Genomic DNA, 25,000 nt, shown 5'->3' on the forward strand with positions numbered 1-25,000 from the left:
ATATATATATATATATATATATATATATATTTATTTATTTATTTATTTATTTATATGTATATATATAAATATATATATATATATATATATATATATATATATATATATATATATATATATATATATATATATATATATATATATGTAAACACTATATAGGCTTAGACCACGAGATGAAAAGTAAAATTTGATTTGAACTAGTATAGTACTTTCTTTATATATATATATATATATATATATATATATATATATATATATATATATATATATATATACATATTCGTGTAATTTTAAACATTTTCCTTTTGTATTGCACCAAATCAAAGTCGGGTTTCCAGTACTTTGTGTAAATGCTGTAGATTTTTTTTTTCTTTTGTCAAATTAATACAACAATCAAAGCAATCAATTCGATAATCACAGATTAGTAAGTTTAAAAGCTCCAAGTTGATCTATTTTTCTTTCGTGGCTTTATACATGAACATTTTATCACTTGTTACTGTAATGATTTTCACTCTGGAATATTTCTTGTGATTACATTACTAAAACATGTTACTACTTGGAATTTTTAACTTCTTGCTTTTCCCAGCATTTTGGATAAGATTTGTTATATGTAAATAGCAGCTTCCCTGGATATATATATATATGTATATATATATATATATATATATATATATATATATATATATATATATATATATATATATATGTGTGTATGTATATATTAGCTGATTAATATTGAGCATTAGTTTATTATTTATAGTAATTTACCGCATTTAACTGGAATCGCGATGGGTTTCATAACTTCAAAAAAAATATATATGTCTAGTTATTATTCAGTTATATGTTACATATAATCATAACGGATATATTTTGGATGAGACAACATACGTATTGCAGTATATTAGTCATATATAGTGGTGGATTTCTTTTTCCGTTTATCAGTATCAGTTTTAAACAGTTTTTGACACCAGGACTCAAGTACCGTGGTTTTCCAATGTCTGGGGGGTAGTTCTGTGAGGGTACAATCGGCTACAGTATTTCTCTTCAACTTTATTTTTTATTTTGTCAAGTTTTTATTGTTTATATATGGAATAAGATATTTTAATGTTAGTACAGTTCTTAAACTCTTTTGTTTTTATTGTTAACTGCGTCTCATTTAGTTTATTTATTCCCTTTCCTCACTGGACTACCTTCCCTGTTGGAACCCTTGGGCTTATATCATTCGCCTTTTCTAACTAGGATTGTAGCTTAGCGAGTAATAACAATAATAATGATAATAATAATAATAATTTGTTTCTTCTCCCCCTCAGACACAATAAGGAAAGAGATGGAAGCCATCGCAGCAGAGCTAAAGAACGAGAGTTTCAAAACCGTTCAACAGCAGGTCGAGGAGAGAGACACCGTAGACCGACTCCTGGCTTCCCCAGCCCTTGCCAACCATCCCGCCATCACGGCTGCCACAGCCAAAACGACTGCTGCCTGGCGGTAGAGGAGGACTGTTCAGCAGAGGTGGTCACAACCAAAGTCCTCGTTCGATTTCTTTTTTGGGGATTTCTTTATCCTTGAGGGAAGTATCCGCTAACTCTCTCTGGTCCTCCGCCTCGTCTCTCTGGTGGAAGCAGTTTTTACCTGGCAAACACTTTAGAATGAGTAGCGTTGGAGGGGATAAGTAGAGTTGCGGTGGGAAAACTGTTTTGACTCTAGGACAGTCCAGTGTTTCATTCAACTTTCCACAATTCTCGACCCTCGCAGAAGAAGAAGAAGCAGCAGCGTTATGGTCAGGATAGCAGCACTAGACCTCCTGCCATTGAATCCATGTTCTCAACTCCAAAACAAATTATCTTATGTTGTGTGAAGCGTTTTCTCAGAGTATCACAGCATTTTTTGTATATGATTTATTAGCGTCACTGTTTAAGAGTGTACTCTAGCAATTTGGTTAGGTAAGAGAAGTAAAGCCTTGGTATTAAAGTCTTTTGGTTATTTCATGTGGAATTTATACCGATGGCTTGGAAAATAAAATGATTTATACTTTATACCCATAGTGTTTATGTGGCATTTAATACTTAACTGTGTACATAAGTAGAGAGATAGGGAAAATGGTTATATCTGTATCCATAAGTTAAGTATTCTTATAGTTTCAAAAGAGACTGCAAAGTGTTTGGTGAACAATGTAAATTGAAGCAAACAGAAAAAAAAAAACCGGTTTTGCGCGCGTCTTCATGTGACGTCATCATTACCAGTGTCTACCTCACCAGTGCAAAAACAAAATAAACAATTAATGCACAAGATGTCATCCATGATAAACCACATTCTTTTCCTTTGTATGTAGAATAAGTGGGCACTTTTTTTTATTTTTTATTTTTTGTCCTGCTAGAAACTGGGTATACGTAATTGAGCAGGGTTGCATTTACAATATAGACAGGAGATACAGGCTGAATGTGAATCTACAATAGGACATTTATTTCATGGAGGTACTGGAAGGAGAGAAAATAGAGGTCATTCAAGGTCACCGAAGTGGTGTTTAATGATGCCCAACAACACACGTACAATATTTACAACTGGGTCCTCTAGCAGTCGAGGGCCAGTTTTAAGATAATGGTAAATCTCCAGTACTATTTAACTTGTATTTATTGACTTCTTTTGTATGTTACTATTTTTTTGGAATAAGTTCCGTCGATGTAGTTTTTTTTTTATATGCGAGAAGGTTGGACACCTCTCTTAGATTATTTTAAAGTGAATATTATTTCGTATACTCATACACATGTATGCAGTATATATAGCCAATATACTGTATATATATGACTACTGGCCTTTTTTGAGAAAGTAGTGGTGATATTATTTGCAATATTTATAGATGATATTTTGATTGATTCTCCTTATTTTTTATCGTATGGATTTTGTATCATAATGGTAAATTTAACTGTAACATATCATGAACAGTGAAAATAACCACAAAAAAACCTGCACAAAAATATGAAGAGTAATAGGAAATCCGCAAATTCTGAAAACGAAAAAAAGCAAAAAAAAAAAAAAGAAGAAAGTATTCGATAAATTTTAAAATAAGCGTCGAATGACGCAATGGTGCATTGCCATTTTTAGAGAGAGAGAGAGAAAAGTATAGAAATTATTTTCTGAAGTTGTAACTCCGCTTATGTGTTGGCATAAACGGGTTGTACAACTTGTTTACCACAGCAGTATGATCGCATTTGTAAGATTTTGTACATAAGATACAACAATATACTTTTAAGGGCATTAATCCATTTATTAGTCAATAGGAACAGTAGTCATCATTAGCCATTAGTGAAATATATTTACCCCATACGTTTGGCATGAACATTTGTGTATGATTATCATTGCAGATTTCCATTTTTTAAATTTTTTTTTTCGGTTATCATAGTGCCAATAAACCAACATATGCTTTATTAGTTACATAATTTAGAGTAAGAGACTTAGGCATGATCTTCCTGAGAAGAGAAATAAGCCATTTTTTTGTTTTACCTGTCGCTAAACTTTTTTTTTTTTTTTTTTTTTTTTTTTTTTTTTTTTTTACAAAAATTTACTTTGCAAAGTGTTGCCTCACTGCTTATCAGGGACCATTTCATTATTATCAATGTTGATACTTTTTAATAAACTTTTTTTGGACCAAAGTGAAATATTAATTTTATTGATCTTCGCCAGTATTGATTGATATGTTTGCGCAGACTGGCGTTGCGACTGTTAAGGTCTTTAACTGATATAGACAATGTTTTTTTTTTTTTTTTTTTTTTTTTTTTTTTTATTTCTGGTCTTGTGCATTTATTTTCGCAATTAAAAAAAATGGCCAGTCTTTTACCATGTAATATATTGAATACTGAACAGAAAAAAATAAAATTTATGTTAATCATATTTGAAAAATAAGTGTGACATATTAGATGATTTTTTTTTGTTTTATTTTTATTTATTTTTTTTTTACAGTAGGACCTGACCTATGGTAATCCATATAACATTTTTTTTCCATCGTCTTTTATATAATGTAAAAAAAATCTTGATTTCTCACTTTCCATCTTTATACCCATGCCTTGTATGTAACTGAAGTAACGTTGTTGTACCCTATAATGAACCTGAGTGTTTCTCTCATTTTTATGTTGTTTCACTAAATAAAGCAATAAATAAATTGCGACCTGCGGTTTTATTACTCCACCTTGTACCACCCGTGTGTCACACGATCGTACGTAGTAACGACATTTCTCTTTTTTTGTATATATTATCCTGTGTATCTTCGCTCTCCCCTCGCACTGACAGCAACTTGCATCAACCTGTCTGTCTATTTCTCATTGTTAACTGTTAACAGAACCGGTTCTGTTAACAGCAACTTGCATCAACATGTCTGCTTATTCCTCATTGTTAACTGTTAACAGAACCGGTTCTGTTAACTGTTAACAATGAGAAATAGGCAGACATGTTAATACAAGTTGATATCAGTGCGAGGGGAGAGCGAAGATACGAAGGATAATATATACAAAAAAGAGAAATGTCGTTACTATGTACGATCGTGTGACACACGGGTGGTACCTTCTCCTCTATTGGAAGGAAGACCACGAAGAAGCGAGTTTATTCTTCTCCATCATGAGGGTCACTACTACACAGAACTCTTAGAAGTTTTATTCCAGTTATGACCAAGTTATGGAATGATCTTCCTAATCGGGTAGTTGAATCGGTAGAACTTCAAAAGTTCAAACTTGCAGCAAATATTGTTGAACAGGATGTCATAAGTTTATATGTGAAATATCTTTTAATGTTGTTAATGTATTTTAAAGTATTTCATTTTAATTGTTTATTACTTAAATCATTTATTTATTTCCTTATTTCCTTTCCTCACTGGACTATTTTCCCCCCGTTGGAGCCCTTGGCCCTATAGCATCTTGCTTTTCTAACTAGGGTTGTAGCTTAGCTAGTAATGATAATAATAATAATAAAAGACTCAGCGTTCCCAAAAAACTGGTATTGACGATAGTGCTCAGAATCAAAGTCTGAGAGATTTTAATATACCGGTATATGAGGCCGGGGAGACCATGCAGAGATGCAACCAGGAGAATGCAGTTGCATTATCAAAGTTGAAAGTTTTGATAATACACAATGCAGTATATTATTTGTTATGTTTATGGCGCTGCTCAAAGGACCACGCCACTCTTAGCGACTGTCCTTTTCTACAGTCTTCTAATAAAATCAAATACCACATAGTATACATGTACGTGTGAAGATTGGTTTTACTTCACAAGGTCCATGATATGCTGTTACCGGTCACCATTTGACCTACTTGGTAAAAGGTCCAATCATTTTGTGTACAGAAATTCAAAGCGTAGTCCTAATTCCAGTTGTTCCCTTTTATTTTTTTCTCCACCCTTTTCAACCTCTTTAATGTTTACCTAATAATAAAAATCCGTGTCTAACCATCATAAATCCGCGATACTGAATGGCTTCCTCGGTCCTAGTGGCGGGCAAAATGGCCCAAAATTCCCCAAACCAAGAGTCAAAATGCAAGCCCCGGGTAGTTCGTTGAGCTGCCACCAGGGCGGCGCTCCCATATCGGCCCCTATCCTCGTACGCTGAAGAACCGCCCAGATTGAATTGATAATGTTTTCCTATAATTAGTGACTATTATGCGTTAATACGTCATACTGTTATAAATATGAACGCAAGAATTCTTCGAGAAGAAATGGGATGATGTTTCACAGGTAAGCAATGCATATATGGCCATATTTAACACATCCAATAACATGACCAAACGAAGTGTGGTAGATAAACAATCTGTAAACATGTCTCATGCGGTCACCGAATAGATATGCACTCCTTTTAATTCAGCGCAGCCCTATATTTACGAGGTAAAGGACTAGGTTCACTTTCACAAGGTCCGTGGTTTGATTCAGGCCTTCTGGGTAATAAATAGTTTTGCCGTGTAGGCTAATAGATACATACCAGGACCAGGGTCAGGGCACTGGAATCGCTTACCTGTAGAGACTTGCCTTGACTTTTTCCTTGCGTGCGCGCGAGCGAGTGCCTATGTATGGTTGAGCTAGAGCTTGCATTATTATTATTATTATTATTTTTACTTGCTAAGCTACAACCCTAGTTGGAAAAGCAGGATACTATAAAATTGTAATAATCATTCATATATATATATATATATATATATATATATATATATATATATATATATATGTGTGTGTGTGTGTGTGTGTGTAAATTTGAGCCCACTAATGCAGAACCCTAGTTGGAAAAGCAGGATACTATAAAATTGTAATTACCATATATATATATATATATATATATATATATATATATATATATATATATATGTGTGTGTGTGTGTGTGTGTGTGTGTGTGAACTAGAGCCCAACAATGCTGAAAAGGAGCTTCATCACACTTGAATTTAGACTAAAGTAAAAATTTCAGGGTTGTTGACAGAATAACGGACTTCTGGGACTCAAGTTTCGAACGACCGTTAAACAGAAATTGGGTGTTAGAGCTGTTGTCATATACATCTATATCAGTGGGAAGTGTGATATCCGAGCATACGCATTATGCTGACTTATATTTACGTAAGTTTAGACAACCATGGGTCAAAGGCTGATGACGGGTAATATGGGATACGTATTTTAGATTCTGGCTGTAGACTCATGAACTCAAAATATAAAGATTACTAACTGGTTTTGACCTAATCTACGTAAATTTAGACAACCATGGGTTAAAGACTGGCGGGTAGAATGGGACACGTATTTTATATTCTAGCTGTAGACTCATGAACACAAAATATAAAGATTACTAACTGCTTTTGACTTAATCTACGTAAATTTAGACATCCATGGGTCAAAGACTGGCGGGTAGAATGGGACACGTAATTTATATTCGGGCTGTAGACTCATGAACTCAAAATATAAAGATTACTAACTGGTTTTGACTTAATCTACGTAAATTTAGACTACCATGGTTCAAAGACTGGCGGGTAGAATGGGACACGTATTTCATATTCTGGCTGTAGACTCATGAACTCGAAATATAAAGATTATCAGCTGGTTTTGACTTAATCTACGTAAATTTAGACAACCATTGGTCAAAGACTGGCGGGTAGAATGGGACACGTATTTTATATTCTGGCTGTAGACTCATGAACTCAAAATATAAAGATTACCAGCTGGTTTTGACTTATATTTACGTAAATTTAGACAACCATTGGTCAAAGACTGGCGGGTAGAATGGGACACGTATTTTATATTCTGGCTGTAGACTCATGAACTCAAAATCTAAAGATTACCAGCTGGTTTTGACTTATATTTACGTAAATTTAGACAACCATTGGTCAAAGACTGGCGGGTAGAATGGGACACGTATTTTATATTCTGGTTGTAGACTCATGAACTCGAAATATAAAGATTATCAGCTGGTTTTGACTTAATCTACGTAAATTTAGACAACCATGGGTCAAAGACTGGCGGGTAGAATGGGACACGTATTTTATATTCTGGCTGTAGACTCATGAACTCGAAATATAAAGATTACCAGCTGGTTTTGACTTATATTTACGTAAATTTAGACAACCATGGGTCAAAGGCTGGCGGGTAGAATGGGACACGTGTTTTATATTCTGGCTGTAGACTCATGAACTCAAAAGCTAAAGATTACCAGCTGGTTTTGACTTATATTTACGTAAATTTAGACAACCATGGGTCAAAGACTGGCGGGTAGAATGGGACTCATTTTATATTCTGGCTGTAGACATATGAACTCAAAATATAAAGATTACTAACTGGTTTTGGCTTAATCTACGTAAATTTAGACAACCATGGGTCCAAGACTGGCGGGTAGAATGGGACACGTATTTTATATTCTGGCTGTAGACTCATGAACTCAAAATATAAAGATTACCAACTGGTTTTGACTTAATCTACGTAAATTTAGACAACCATTGGTCAAAGACTGGCGGGTAGAATGGGACACGTATTTTATATTCTGGCTGTAGACTCATGAACTCGAAATATAAAGATTACCAACTGGTTTTGACTTAATCTACGTAAATGTAGACAACCATGGGTCAAAGACTGGCGGGTAGAATGGGACTCATTTTATATTCTGGCTGTAGACATATGAACTCAAAATATAAAGATTACTAACTGGTTTTGACTTAATCTACGTAAATTTAGACAACCATGGGTCAAAGACTGGCGGGTAGAATGGGACACGTATTTTATATTCTGGCTGTAGACATATGAACTCAAAATATAAAGATTACTAACTGGTTTTGGCTTAATCTACGTAAATTTAGACAACCATTGGTCAAAGACTGGCGGGTAGAATGGGACACGTATTTTATATTCTGGCTGTAGACTCATGAACTCGAAATATAAAGATTACCAGCTGGTTTTGACTTATATTTACGTAAATTTAGACAACCATGGGTCAAAGGCTGGCGGGTAGAAAGGGACACGTGTTTTATATTCTGGCTGTAGACTCATGAACTCAAAAGCTAAAGATTACCAGCTGGTTTTGACTTATATTTACGTAAATTTAGACAACCATGGGTCAAAGACTGGCGGGTAGAATGGGACTCATTTTATATTCTGGCTGTAGACATATGAACTCAAAATATAAAGATTACTAACTGGTTTTGACTTATATTTACGTAAATTTAGACAACCATGGGTCCAAGACTGGCGGGTAGAATGGGACACGTATTTTATATTCTGGCTGTAGACTCATGAACTCAAAATATAAAGATTACCAACTGGTTTTGACTTAATCTACGTAAATTTAGACAACCATGGGTCAAAGACTGGCGGGTAGAATGGGACTCATTTTATATTCTGGCTGTAGACATATGAACTCAAAATATAAAGATTACTAACTGGTTTTGACTTAATCTACGTAAATTTAGACAACCATGGGTCAAAGACTGGCGGGTAGAATGGGACACGTATTTTATATTCTGGCTGTAGACATATGAACTCAAAATATAAAGATTACTAACTGGTTTTGACTTAATCTACGTAAATTTAGACAACCATGGGTCAAAGACTGGCGGGTAGAATGGGACACGTATTTTATATTCTGGCTGTAGACATATGAACTCAAAATATAAAGATTACTAACTGGTTTTGACTTAATCTACGTAAATTTAGACAACCATGGGTCAAAGACTGGCGGGTAGAATGGGACTCATTTTATATTCTGGCTGTAGACTCATGAACTCAAAATATAAAGATTACTAACTGGTTTTGGCTTAATCTACGTAAATTTAGACAACCATGGGTCAAAGACTGGCGGGTAGAAAGGGACACGTATTTTATATTCTGGCTGTAGACTCATGAACTCAAAATATAAAGATTACTAACTGGTTTTGACTTAATCTACGTAAATTTAGACAACCATGGGTCAAAGACTGGCGGGTAGAATGGGACACGTATTTTATATTCTGGCTGTAGACATATGAACTCAAAATATAAAGATTACTAACTGGTTTTGACTTAATCTACGTAAATTTAGACAACCATGGGTCAAAGACTGGCGGGTAGAATGGGACTCATTTTATATTCTGGCTGTAGACTCATGAACTCAAAATATAAAGATTACTAACTGGTTTTGGCATAATCTACGTAAATTTAGACAACCATGGGTCAAAGACTGGCGGGTAGAAAGGGACACGTATTTTATATTCTGGCTGTAGACTCATGAACTCAAAATATAAAGATTACTAACTGGTTTTGACTTAATCTACGTAAATTTAGACAACCATGGGTCAAAGACTGGCGGGTAGAATGGGACACGTATTTTATATTCTGGCTGTAGACTCATGAACTCAAAATATAAAGATTACTAACTGGTTTTGGCTTAATCTACGTAAATTTAGACAACCATGGGTCAAAGACTGGCGGGTAGAATGGGACACGTATTTTATATTCTGGCTGTAGACTCATGAACTCAAAATATAAAGATTACTAACTGGTTTTGGCTTAATCTACGTAAATTTAGACAACCATGGGTCAAAGACTGGCGGGTAGAATGGGACACGTATTTTATATTCTGGCTGTAGACTCATGAACTCAAAATATAAAGATTACTAACTGGTTTTGGCTTAATCTACGTAAATTTAGACAACCATGGGTCAAAGACTGGCGGGTAGAATGGGACACGTATTTTATATTCTGGCTGTAGACTCATGAACTCAAAATATAAAGATTACTAACTGGTTTTGGCTTAATCTACGTAAATTTAGACAACCATGGGTCAAAGACTGGCGGGTAGAATGGGACACGTATTTTATATTCTGGCTGTAGACTCATGAACTCAAAATATAAAGATTACTAACTGGTTTTGGCTTAATCTACGTAAATTTAGACAACCATGGGTCAAAGACTGGCGGGTAGAAAGGGACACGTATTTTATATTCTGGCTGTAGACTCATGAACTCAAAATATAAAGATTACTAACTGGTTTTGACTTAATCTACGTAAATTTAGACAACCATGGGTCAAAGACTGGCGGGTAGAATGGGACACGTATTTTATATTCTGGCTGTAGACATATGAACTCAAAATATAAAGATTACTAACTGGTTTTGACTTAATCTACGTAAATTTAGACAACCATGGGTCAAAGACTGGCGGGTAGAATGGGACACGTATTTTATATTCTGGCTGTAGACATATGAACTCAAAATATAAAGATTACTAACTGGTTTTGACTTAATCTACGTAAATTTAGACAACCATGGGTCAAAGACTGGCGGGTAGAATGGGACTCATTTTATATTCTGGCTGTAGACTCATGAACTCAAACTATAAAGATTACCAACTGGTTTTGACTTAATCTACGTAAATTTAGACAACCATGGGTCAAAGACTGGCGGGTAGAATGGGACACGTATTTTATATTCTGGCTGTAGACTCATGTACTCAAAATATAAAGATTACTTAATAGGGACGTGTAAAATATCATTGTCTTCGCTATATTTGCTTATCTGAAAAAACAATTATTTATATCACCATTTCCTCCTACGCCTATTGACGCAAAGGGCCTCGGTCAGATTTCGCCAGTCGTCTCTATCTTGAGCTTTTAATTCAATACTTCTCCACTCATCATCTCCCACTTTACGCTTCATAATTCTCATCCATGTAGGCCTGTGTGTATATGTGTATGTGTTCGTTTCTCAAGCTTGCTGCAACCAGGATATGACGAAATGTCACTCGTAGAGGTACATCATAGAAAATTATCTCAGTTTGATAGCTTGTACAGAACAAAAAGTTAGATTTGTAGAAATGTGAACATATCCTTAAAGAACAAGTTACACTGATCCTTATTTGGTTTAAAAAATAAGCCACAATAAAACAAAAGGCTCAAGCACGTATTTTTACACCCCTACCACAGGGCTACATTAGTGAAAACAGAGTTTATATAAAAGTAGAGGTACTTGTAAGATTAAGTCTTAGTAAGCATAGGATTGGATTTTCAAAACGAAAACAAAAATTGAAAACAAATTATCTCTAGAAACTATTTTAAATTTTATAAATCACATGCTTCATTTATAATAAAATATTTTTATTTGAAGGTAATATGAATTGCTACCCTTCACGTTTGTTATTCCCATCTAATTTAATATAAAATGTATTTCCAAATCATGATTAATATTGCTTAACAATGATAGATTGACAGCTATTGAATTATGACGAGAGGAAATGGACACATTTTGGTTATACTGTAGATTAAACTCCTGTTCATAAATAATGCAAATATAATCATGAAAATGTAATTAAATTAATAGAGCAAGAACAGATTAAGTCATGAAAAATGAACAATGAAACAACATATGAAATACTGTCTCGAGTATTCTACCAGTCATGAAGAAATATGTCATACTTATCTTATGCAAGTCTAGGAAGGGAATAAAAAACAGTGAACAGGATTATAATGGCCTATTTGGTAACGTCCCTGACTGGTGATCGCCAGACTAGGGATCGAGTCCCGCTCAAACTTGTTAGTTCCTCTAGTGTCTGCAACCTCTCCATCTTTGTGAGTTAAGGTTAGGGGATTTTGGGGAGGTCATCAGCAGCTATTGCCTGGCCCTCCCTGGTCATAACTTGGATGGAGAGGGGACTTGGGCATTGTCCTGTTTGCTAGGGCAATGTCACTGTCCCTTTGCTCTACCATTCATGAGTGGCTTTTAAAGAAGGAAGGAATAAAAAAGAAATGAGAGAAGAGTAAAATCGTAATCAATTTACTTTCTGGAATTTTTTTTAGGGGTGAGGGGTGGGGATGGGGGAGGAAGTAGCTCATAAAATATTAGTTCCGTTCCTCTTCAGAAACGTTTGTGCCATGTTATCGAGGGTTCTCGTTTATTCATGAAATCATCAATGGAAATTATTCATATTGTAACCTTTTTCAGCCTTAAGATTGCGATCGCGAAAGGGGAAGCCCTGATTTGCCGGTAAATAAATCAGACACATTCCTTAAGCAGGGTCGTGGAATTTGATTTGTCCGTTGAATAAGTTAGACACATACCGAAAGCAGTAGGGAATTTGATTAGGATGTTATTCGTGTGTCCGAATTCGCGATTGCTGCTACCACCGGGCAACGAAATGTCAGAATGTTATACAGGTATAAAGGGTTGTTGCAGTATGAAGTTGAAAGCAGTTTGCAATGCAACAAATTAAAATAATTTTTACTTGGAGAATGAATATGGATTTTTCATTATATTTTTGTCATGTTAAACGAAACTTCAGAATAGTATACAAATCAAATGGTTGTTGCAGCATGATGTTGCAAACAGTTTGCAATGCAGAAGATGAAGCTAATTTAACGTAAAGGATGAGTATGAGTTTTTCCATTTTTTTCTTTTTACTGGCGTGTCCTTGAACGAAACGTCAGAATAGTATACAGGTCAAATGGTTGTTGCATCATGAAGTTGCAAACAGTTTGCAATGCTGCGAGAGTAATTTTTACGGTGAAGATAAATTTGGATTTTTCATTATTTCCTTTTTATCTGTCTTGTTAAACGAAATGTCAGAACGTTATACAGGTATAAAGGGTTGTTGCAGCATGAAGTTGCAAGCAGTTTGCAATGCAACAAATGAAAACAATTTTCACTTAGAGAATGAATATGGATTTTTCATTATTTTTTGTAATGGTAAACGAAACGTCAGAATGGTATGCATGTATAAAGGGTTGTTGCAGTATGAAGTTGCAAACAGTTTGCAATGAAACAAATGAAGATAATTTTTACTTCGAGGATGAATATGGATTTTTCATTATTTTTCGTTTTGGTCATGTTAAACGAAGCGTCAGAATGTTATACAGGTATAAAGGGTTGTTGCAGCATGAAATTGCAAACAGTTTGTAATGCAACAAATGAAAATAATTTTTACTTAGAGAATGAATATGGATTTTTCATTATTTTTTGTCATGGTAAACGAAACGTCAGAATGTTATACAGATATAAAGGGTTTTTGCAGCATGAAGTTGCAAACAGTTTGCAATGCAGCAGATAAAAGATATTTTTACGTAAAGAATGATTATGGATTTTTCATTATTAATATTATTTTTTGTCAAGTTAAAGTAAACGTCAGAATGTTATACAGGTATAAAGGGTTGTTGCAATATGAAGTTGCAAACAATTTGCAATGCAGCATATAAAGATAATTTTACGTAGAGGATGAGTATGAGTTTTTCATTTTTTTTCTTTTTACTAGCGTGTCCTTGAACGAAATGTCAGAATAGTATACAGGTCAAATGGTTGTTGCAACATAAAGTTGCAAACAGTTTGCAATGCTGCGAGAGTAATTTCTACGGTGAAGATAAATTTGGATTTTTCATTATTTCCCTTTTATCTGTCTTGTTAAACGAAATGTCAGAACGTTATACAGGTATAAAGGGTTGTTGCAGTATGAAGTTGCAAGCAGTTTGCAATGCAACAAATGAACATCTTTTTTACTCAGAGAATGAATATTGATTTTTCATTATTTTTTGTCATGTTAAACGAAATGTCAGAACGTTATACAGGTATAAAGGGTTGTTGCAGTATGAAGTTGCAAACAGTTTACAATGAAACAAATGAAGATAATTTTTACTTAGAGAATGATTATGGATTTTTCATTATTTTTTTTTTTCATGTTAAACGAAACTTCAGAATGGTATACAGGTATAAAGGGTTGTTGCATCATGAAGTTGCGAACAGTTTGCAATGCAGCAGATTAAGATAATTTTACGTAGAGGATGAGTATGGATTTTTCATTATTTCCCTTTTATCTGTCTTGTTAAACCAAACGTCTGAATGTTATACAGGTATAAAGGGTTGTTGCACCATGAAATGGCAGTTTGCAATGTAGCAAATTAAAATGATTTTTACTTTGAGGTTAAATATGGATTTTTTTTTTTTTTTTTTTGGTCCAGTTAAACGAAACGTCAGAATAGTATACAGGTAAAATGGTTCTTGCAGCATCAAGTTGCAAACAATTTGCAATGCTGCAAATGAAAATCAATTTTACTTAGAGGGTAAATATGGATTTCCTTTTGCTGACATATTTTCAAACAGACGATATTTGTGAGACATTCCTGTTCCTAGTTTGTCTTTTCGTTCTCAATTTGGTCATTTAGATATGAGTTTTGTTTTCTGCAGGAAGAATGCTAATTTTTAATCTCAAATCGAGAAAGTTTAATTTATGATATCAAGTTTTGGTTTATTTTATCCCAGAATAGATTGAATGTTGTTACCAATGTAAAATGAATGTTGAATTTATTTTGATATTTACATTTAGAGAAGAAAATTCCCCTTTTGTTCTTTTATTTTTGCTGTGGGCAATCCCCCAAAATTGGGGAAAGTGCCTTGTTAGATAGATAGATAGATAGACGTTTAGAGGACTTGAATGGCTTTATCACTAAAAATTTTATTGAGATTTAGCAAAAGCAGATTGATATTGTACTTTGGAAATTCAAATGAGATTCATTCATCTGAAGGGTAACTTGCTTTTGGAAATGAAAGATGAAATTAAAAATGATGGGTTTTCTGAAATCAGCCTTTATGATAAAAGCTAAAAATCTTTTAGGATAGAATACATAGTGACATGAACAAGGTCACACAATGGAGGGATATTAACGAAAGACAGTGGCCTGTAATAGAACTTTTAAAACAAATTATGGAATCGAACCATTAATGACGTATTCCTGAAGGTCAATAAATTTCGAAAAATTAAACCAAAACTTGGTGAGCGTTACTAAAAATTGCGAAGAGCCTCAGGACTCTTGTCGGAGTTGTGGAAGGTGGGGTGGAGTTGTAGGAGGGTGTTGGAGTTGTGGGAGATGGGGTGGAATTGGGGGAGGGGGTTAGGTTGGAGTTGTGGGAGTAAGGTTGAGTTGTGGGATGTGAGATGGAGTAGTCATGGTAATGTGTAGTAGAGTTGTGGGTTTAGGGTAGAGTTTTTGGGGTGTAGGGTGGAGTTGTGTTAGGTGGGTTGGAATAGAGTTGTCGGGGTATGGAGGAATTTCAAGGGGGGGGGGGGTGTTGAAAAACCCTTAATAAAACTAGGAATTTCGAAAGAGGGTGAAGTAAAATCCCTTAATAAAACTAGGAATTTCGAAAGGGGGTGAAGTAAAATCCCTTAATAAAACTAGGAATTTCGAAAGGGGGTGAAGTAAAATCCCTTAATAAAACTAGGAATTTCGAAAGGGGGTGAAGTAAAATCCCTTGATAAAACTAGGAATTCCGAAAGGGGGTGAAGTAAAATCCCTTAATAAAACGGAAGATGAAATAATAACTCAGGAATTTTACCGTCAATATAACTAGAATAAAAAAAAAAAACAATGTTCTTCCAGCGACCTATCCAAAAAATCGCAATTACAATACAATAGTTCTTTTTGTTTGACGCACGCACGCACGCAGACCGCACAGTCGCAATCGTGATGCCAGAATTCTATCACTCGCCGACACGCACCGGTTATGGAAAGCGCCACTGCAGCAAAATACATAACTTGAAGATTTTTATTGCAGTTTGCCATTGCAACAAGTCATATCTGTCGAGAATGATGCGTTCTATTTCCTCGCTCTGCAACTGCAAATGAGACGGAGTGAGATATTTAAATTCTGGGGTGAAGGTCAGTTACAGAAGGTATTCGTCGTTATGGTGTTAATGACGGATCTATACTTTTTCATATTCGTTTTACATTTTCCAATGAGAGTCGGTGTGAAAATTTTGAGATCTACAGTATGTATTACTTTCTCTCTCTCTCTCTCTCTCTCTCTCTCTCTCTCTCACTTCCAATTTACTTCTTTTTTACCTATTTTTGTATTATCTCCTTCCATACTTCCCGAAACTCTCTCTCTCTCTCTCTCTCTCTCTCTCTCTCTCTCTCTCTCTCTCTCTCTCTACTAATGTTCTTATAACTCCATCGTAGTCTACAAAGAACATTCCTCTCTCTCTCTCTCTCTCTCTCTCTCTCTCTCTCTCTCTCTCTCTCTCTCTCTCTCTCTCTGTCTCTCTCTCTCTCCAGTTTAGAAATCAGTGCCAGAGTCCGGATTACATCCGTATTATCATTATAATGATGTTGATGATGATGACTTGGACGACGACAACCACTACCACCACCACGACCTGCGTGACAGACGGACGTCCGTGCACATGGATTTGAAGTCTGGAATCGTCGTGGTGGGATGATGAAGGGAAAGCACCAATGGACCAGCCCCCCCCCCCCCCCCCCCCCCATAAATTCCAGGGCGAACCGTAGTCGGAGATCGTAAATTCAATTATCCGTTCGTGTCATGTGAAAGCTTCCATTCCGTTGTGGGTTTTGCTTATTTATTAGACTCCATTTCAAGATGGATTTATAAATATTTGTCTGTGGGATTTTTTCCTTCTTCCTTTTGACTTATGAATGTCTGTTTTCTTAGATTCGCGCTGGAGTCACGCTGTTTTATATATATATATATATATATATATATATATATATATATATATATATATATATGTGTATATATATATATATATATATATATATATATATATATATATATATATATATATATTTTTGGTGGGGGTCGATTTGATGTTGTCTGTATTTATTATTGTTCATGTTTTATGGGTATTACTACTACTACTACTACTACTACTACTACTACTACTACTACTACTACTACTGTTTACTTTCCTCTCCTGGCTTTTTTTTCCCTGTTAGAGCCCTTGGGCTTATAGCATCATGCTTTATCAACTAGGGTTGTAGCTTGGCTTCTACTACTACTACTACTACTACTACTACTACTACTACTACGTTACCATTAATATTGCTTTCACTTCTTGAATTATATGTTTTGGAAAGTATAATGATAGGTTAAATGCAGTAATAATGGATAAAGCTTTTACTACTAGTAAATAGGTTATGGTAATCAATAAAGAGTTACTTGCCACTATAAATTCATTCTATACCACGATTTCTTCTTTCGCATTAGTATCCAAAAATAAAGTAAGAATATCAATAATACGCATTTTAATAAGATGTTACGCACGACTCCGAATGCCTTAGTAATCATCTTATCGGAATACTGAGCAAATATTAGCGGAATCAACTTTCTTGCATTTCTTATTTGCGCCCAGAGGAAATGAGAGTACTTATCTAAAATCAGCAAATACTGAAGTCGGAATAACAACAAGCTTTTTTATCTTCGTATGTCTGTGCGTTGTTTGCTAGGAGAGCTGTTCTGGTCCTTCAGTAGAGTGCAGAGTCCTCGAGAGATCCTTTGGGCGAATGTGTAGAAAATGTTTATTCTTATGAGACTTTAAGATGCTGTGAGTATGTACAGAGATTGATAGATTTTCATTCGTATAAAAAACTGGGAATAAACGATTCAAGAATATGAATTGAAATTAAAAAAGAAACTTGGGTTATTGTAAAAACGGTTAGGTACTTGATATTAAAAAGAGATGAATATCTAATTCGCTATATTTATTATTATTTATTTATTTTTGTATCAGGATGAGCTTATTATTATTGCTGTTATTACTATCTAAGCTACAATCCTAGTTGGAAAAGCAGGAAGCTATTAGCCCAAGCGCCCCAATAGTGAAAAATAGCATAGTGAGGTAAGGAAATAAGGAAGTAAATAAATTATATACGAAAAGTAATGAATAAAGAATATAAAATATCTTAAGATCAGTAACAACGTTGAAACAGATATTATGCCATATATAAACTACAAAGAGAGACTTACGATAGCCTATTCAATAAAAAAAAAAAAAAAAAAAAAAACATTCGCTGCAAGATTCAACTTCTGAAGTTTCACCGATCATTTTCTATTGCTTTTAGTCATGGCAGCCATTGATAGATTTGAGAACTTACATATCGTGCCTGTTTTTAAAGAAACTATTTTTATTTTTTTTATTTTTTTTTTATGAAACGTCCACTTATAACATTTCAATCCTGTAGTAGCTGAGTTTGTTTTTAGTAAACTTGTCTGTCTGGCCTGACACCAGGAGACAAGAATGTGTAGCATAGATGGGTTAGCTACATTCTTGTTCAATCTCGCTATTTCCTGAATATCGAGATGCTGACTATTTACCCTTGATGGCAAAGGGCTATTATTTTTTCACATTCTGGAGCGACACACACACATGCACACGCACACACACACACACATATATATATGTATGTATGTATGTATGTATGTATGTATTTTTAATTTGTAAACTGCTTTGTGGAGCAGGGGGTGGCTATATGGAGATGAATATACACCAGATCTTGCTATATTCATATTGTAACCATTATATATATATATATATATATATATATATATATATATATATGTATATGTGTGTGTATATTATTATATTGATCTATTTGTCTCACACTTATCCTGTATAACATAATTCAGCCGATCTCATCTGTGTTGTCTGAATTAAGTTATATAGGTAAGTGTTCGAAAATTAATTTTAAATGGGAAAATTCATATATATATACATATATAAGTATATATATATATATATATATATATATATATATATGTATATATATATATATACATATGCTCGTGTGAGTTATTGTATTTCAGCGTGCACATAATAAAGCTAGTTTCACTCAAACGAGAGTAGATACTCAAGTTCATTGTTTGCAATTTCTACATAATTTCTGGTACCTAAACTTGTCCCTTCCCAAAATATGCATTTTATCCAGAGAAATGCTACCCAAGGTCGTGCTGATAGGGATAAATGTTATTGAAATAATTTTTTAATTGAAACTTTGAATAAATAGTTAAAAAACTAGAATTTGATCGCCACCCATCCCAAGAAATCGTATGAGCAACGCTTCTTAGGAATGCAACGTCCCTGTGCAATATCAACAACGCTCACGTGACAGCTCGTCATCTGGCAGTGTTTGTGTATTCGGAAGCAGAGCTCTCGTTCGCTGGCAACCCCCCCCCCCCCAGAAAATAAAACAATGCACTTTTAGTGGCTGTACACACAAGAGAAAGTCTGGCGAATGTCAGAGCTTCCGTTGGTTTCCTGCTCTGAAGAAAACGTGAACAGCTGCTGAGTCCTTCAAGGATGCGGCGAGACTAAGTTTTTTTTTTTTTTTTTTTTTTTTTTGGTGGGGGGAGGGCTTGCTACAACTAATGACAACGATTACAAAAGTAATGGCGTCGCAACTAGCAGGGGCAACATGAATTACAGTAGTTTTTGATTGGTTGCCTTTCAGTCAGTTCAAGACACTGGCTCTTAAAGGTTTAAAGGTCGCTCATGAATGGCAAAGGCAAGGGACAGTGACATTGCATGGTCAACGTCTAAGCCTGCTCTCCACCCAAGCTAGGACCAAGGAGGGCCAGGCAGTGGCTGCTGATGGTCTCAGCAGATAGAATAGACCTATATGGTACCCCAAGGATGGGAAGATTACAGCGACCAAAGAAACTAACGAGTTTGAGCGGGACTCGAACCCCAGTCTGGCGTTCACCTGTCAGGGACGTTACCACATCGTGCTGCTGTATTTTCGTATTTGCAGTTCCTGTTTGAGCTGGCTAGGATTGATTTGACCTTTTGATTTTGAGGTAGTTGTATATTATCTCCTCTCCTCAGCAAAACAAAACAAAAGTGTTTACTATGTTTTACAAACCCCGATCCCCGTGTAGTAACGAGGGCTGTTGGCCAAGTGATTGAGTATGGACTGAGAAATAAAGGCGATTAGATTAATACTACCTGGAAGATCTTCAGGATTTAAATATTAAAACCACCGGTATAAGGGAGTCATTTATCATTAAAAAAAAAGTCAAAAAAGTGTATTTAGAAATGGAAGGACAGTTATTTTCAACCAACGTTAGTTAGCAAAGTCTTGTTATAAGATTAATTAGCATTATTCGAAGGACATACACACGCACACACACATAAACGCACACATACACATACACACACACACACACATACACATATATATATATTTTACCCAAAAACCGATAAATCGGTTGGAACTTTTGACCGGGGAAACGTCTGTCTATATCCGAACATAACTTGACAACAAAACGTTTACCCGATTGAGCGGTTTAAAGAATTGATATAAAAATTTTAACCGGGTGTCGCCGGTCGCTTGCTTTTGACATTACCCATAGTCATAAAACAAAAAAATTCTAGGTAACGTACCTACAACTATAACGTTAAATAATAAAATAGCATACACGCCAACCTTTGATCACAGCACTGGCAGCATTTTTGCTTGTTCCCCGGTCGTGCTTGCCAGCGCTGTGATCAAAGGTTGGCGTGTATGCTATTTTATTATTTAACGTTATAGTTGTAGGTACGTTACCCAGAATTTTTTTGTTTTATGACTATGGGTAATGTCAAAAGCAAGCGACCGGCGACGCCCGGTTAAAATTTTTATATCAATTCTTTAAACCGCTCAATCGGGTAAACGTTTTGTTGTCAAGTTATGTTCGGATATAGACAGACGTTTCCCCGGTCAAAAGTTCCAACCGATTTATCAGTTTTTGGGTAAAATATCACTTTTTTACGCATTCGTATTTATTAACTAGTTTATAGTCATATCTTCAAAATGTGAGGTCAAACATGTCTATAACTTATTATTCAGAAGCTGAGAAATAAACGTTGAAAGTTCGCTTAAAGATGTCAGTTTGATGCCTTTTGAAACTTAAGTACGTGACTACAGCCTTCGTGATTACCGCAAAACATTCCCACATAGCCTAATACACAATTTAAAACATAATCTACAAAACCTGAGGTTGAACAGCTATCTAGCTCATTCAGAAGCTAAGATTATAGAGTTGAAACTTTGCTAAAAAGCGTCTATCCATGACTCTATATCGAACACCTGAAAGTTGACGTCATTTTTGCTATTTTTTTGCATATTTCTGACGTCATATTTCACGAACCTTATAAGATAGGGACTTGAAACTTTTAGGATCGTCTAGTTAAATTGAATAGAACTAAATCCTAGAGTTTCAAGCTTATACTATGTCCGGAAAGCACTTTTCTGAAAACCCGGTATTTCTGGTTTACGTAATCGTATATAACAGCACTGGCAGCATTTTTGCTTGTTCCCCGGTCGCGCTTGCCAGCGCTGTGATATATATATATATATATATATATATATATATATATATATATATATATATATATATATATATATATATATATATATATATATATATATATATAGATTGCCTATCACTTTCTTTACCCTTTAGTGTTGCAAATCTCTAGCTTATCGTGAGTTTAGCCTCTACAAAAAATTTTATAGACAAAATTTGCCACTATCATAGGGCAAGGTTTAATTATCTTTTCAATTGCACTGACAATATAACAGATAGAATCATTTGCACTGTTTTATTGTCTATTAGTTCGTAGTAATTGTGAACTTCATTGCTCGTCGGCTAATCTATGTTACACAACAAGTTATATTAGGATTTGCACATAACATGATTAGTGTTTATAGTAAGGCAGATATACGGTGATTAAGATGACCCAGGAATTACTAGAACACCCGAAATCCCAAAACTGTTAATGAGTGAATGGCCTTTTTTATATGTGCAGAAAACTAGCTTTTAACGACCGTTAAGGAATACTAAAAGTTTATTAGAGGGAAATGAACTATTTTTTTTTTTTTTTGAATAAATTAAGTGTTATTCATTTAGATATTTAATAGCATTTCTTTATGAATTTATCTCAGACCTTGCCTCATGTAATGATAATCTCTAGACAATAAACTCAATGTGTATCCTTACATTTTTTTTTTTCTGTGAGCAACAACAAAAGCTTACGTGTAAAAACACCCTCTTAGAAGTGCCGGCGTCCAACCTAGGATCAACTTCCTTCATTAATGGCTCTTGATGTAATGGTCTTCCACTGTCTTGGGTTAGAGTTCTCTTGCTTGAGGATACTCTCGGGGGCACTATTTTATCTTATATCTCCTCTTCTTGTTTAGTTAAAGATTTTATAATCTATATAGAAGAGATTTATATTAACGTCATTACTCTTCTTAAAATATTTTATTTTTCCTTGTTTCCTTTCCTCACTGGGCTATTTTCCCTGTTAGGGCCCCTAGGCTTATAGCATCCTGCTTTTCCACCCAATGTTGTAGCTTAGCAAGTAATAATAATAATAATGATAATAATAATAATACAGACAGGAGATATATCTTTGCCCAAGGTTCGGGATGCAAGTAACCTCATTGCATTCCCGCCCCGCTTTTATATTACCGTCACCAATAACAACAAAGCATTTGCTGCGTACTGCAAGTTACGCAAACGTGGTATATCCCGAAGGCCCGTCAGGGATGTGCCTACAATGACATTAAAAAGTTTTCCTTCGGTGCCACTCAGGGTACGGATTATTGTGGCGAATCGGGGACAATATGTCTTACATTTTATTTTAGCTTTTATTTCGAACGTGGTTCAATTTTTTTTTTTTTTTTTTTTTTTTTTTTTGTGGAGGTCGCAATGCTTAAACAGGATCAAGTGGTTTTGTTTACTAATAATAACCACTTATTTTTTTTTCTATTTTTTTTCTTTTTGAGTGGAGGTCGCAGTGCTTTAACAGTATCAAGTGGTTTTGTTTACTAATAATAACCACTTTTTTTTTTCTTATAGGTTCGAGTTATTTACTTATAATGACCACTTTGAAAATGTTTTTTTTCGTAGCATTGATCCTTAGGGGTTGGTGCTGCCAAATGTATTTAGTAAATGGTAATACATAAAGTTTTTTTTTTATGGTTTCCTGATAAGTATTAATTTCATTCAATTAAACACTTCTGTTGTAACAAGAAAAATATGATTTTTAATTTCATCTAATTAAGCACTACTGTTGTAACAATACAAATATGATTTTGTCAATATTAAATTATTAAATGATCTCGTCTATAGTTTTTCCATTCAATTCAATCATATTTCAAATCGTAGAGATCAAAATATGAAAATATCTTTGACTCGAGAAATAGACCATTAATGACCAGGGCGTCTAGAATAGCAAGGGAGGAGTAGTGAAGGGGAGGGAAGGGGGTGGGAGAGGGGAAGGGGAAGGGGAGGGAATGAATCAGCATAAAGCTCTCGTGACCAGCGATCGGTCGTAACTCCCCTTACAAACTTAGCTGTCCACACAACTCACCGGGTAATTTACTGCTCTAATATTTAACTGACCTTTGATTTAAGTATGACTGGCTCATTCTGCTTCGCCTTTGGAAGGCATCTTTATTTGCCGAATGTCTGTCTGTCTGTCTGACTATCTACAGCTTTCTTTATTTATTTGTTCGTTTTCCCCCTTGGGCCCTAAGTTCGAATTCTCTCTCTCTCTCTCTCTCTCTCTCTCTCTCTCTCTCTCTCCATATCTGTTGTATTAATTTTGTCCTATGATGTTTCGTTTGATTTGATAGTTTATTTCAATTATATTTTATTTTATTTTGTTGTTGTTTAGCATTTGTTCGTTTTCCCCCTTGGGCACTAAATTCTAATTCTCTCTCTCTCTCTCTCTCTCTCTCTCTCTCTCTCTCTCTCTCTCTCTCTCTCTCTCTCTAGCTGTTGTATTAATTTTGCCCTGTGATGTTTCGTTTGATTTGATAGTTTATTTCAATTTTATTTTATTCAATTTTATTTTGTTTAGAATTTAAACAGGCATAAGTAAAAAAAAAAATAAGTTTAAACCCCTAACCGTCTATAGCCTAATCTATCCAGTCCTTAAAACCTAATTAGATAGATTAATTTTTAGGTGTGGCTTAACACTGTACTTATGTACAGTTGGCTTCATTAATTCCGGAACACTGATGTCTCCTTAACTTCCCACGAAGTGTACCGGAGTTAATGAAGCCAACTGTACCTTAGTTCGGTTTGGCCCACTGTCTTCTTTTACCTTTCTTTAATATCTGTTACAATAAATATTAAAGAATCGGTGGAATTTAAAAAGTTCAAACCGGCAGCGAGTGTTTTTATGTTGAACAGACTGACGTAAGTCTCTTTTCATAGTTTATATATGACAGATCTATTTTAATGTAGTTACTGATCTTAAAATATTTTATACTAATTATTCATTACTTCTCGTGTAGTTTATTTATTTTCTTTTTTCTTTTCCTCGCTGGGCTATTTATCCCCCGTTGGAGCCCTTTGGCTTATAGCATCCTGCTTTTCATATTAGGTTTGTAGCTTGGCTAATAATAATAATAATAATTATGATAATAATAATAATAATAATAATAATAATAATAATAATAATAATAATAATAATATTAGTAAGAATGATAATAATAATAATGATAATAATAATAATAATAATAATAATAATAATAATAATAATATTAATATTAGTAAGAATAATAATAAAAATAATAATAATAATAGTAATAATAATAATAATAATTTTAATAATAATAATATTAGTAAGAGTAATAATAATAATAATAATAATAATAATAATAATAATAATAATAATAATAATAAGGGCGAAAGTCCCTATCTTCTCAATCTACATTCGCCGATAAAAGCAATCATTTACTTAACAAGTTAAT

General features: G+C 34.4%; 1 protein-coding gene across 12 annotated transcripts in view; it reads left to right on the forward strand.

Annotated features, from left to right (window-relative positions):
- Window positions 1-3,764, forward strand: part of LOC137631234 (dachshund homolog 1-like) — a 127,789-nt gene extending 124,025 nt beyond the window's left edge. For all 12 annotated transcript variants that reach the window (XM_068363002.1, XM_068363004.1, XM_068363007.1 and 9 more), the window contains one exon: window positions 1,311-3,764. In XM_068363002.1, the coding sequence (XP_068219103.1) occupies window positions 1,311-1,489 (179 nt within the window). In that variant the 3' untranslated portion in view covers window positions 1,490-3,764. The remainder of the gene's footprint in view (window positions 1-1,310) is intronic.
- Window positions 3,765-25,000: the final 21,236 nt, after the last annotated feature.

This window comes from Palaemon carinicauda, chromosome 39 (genome assembly GCF_036898095.1).
Source record: "Palaemon carinicauda isolate YSFRI2023 chromosome 39, ASM3689809v2, whole genome shotgun sequence".
Taxonomy (NCBI): Eukaryota; Metazoa; Arthropoda; class Malacostraca; order Decapoda; family Palaemonidae; genus Palaemon; species Palaemon carinicauda.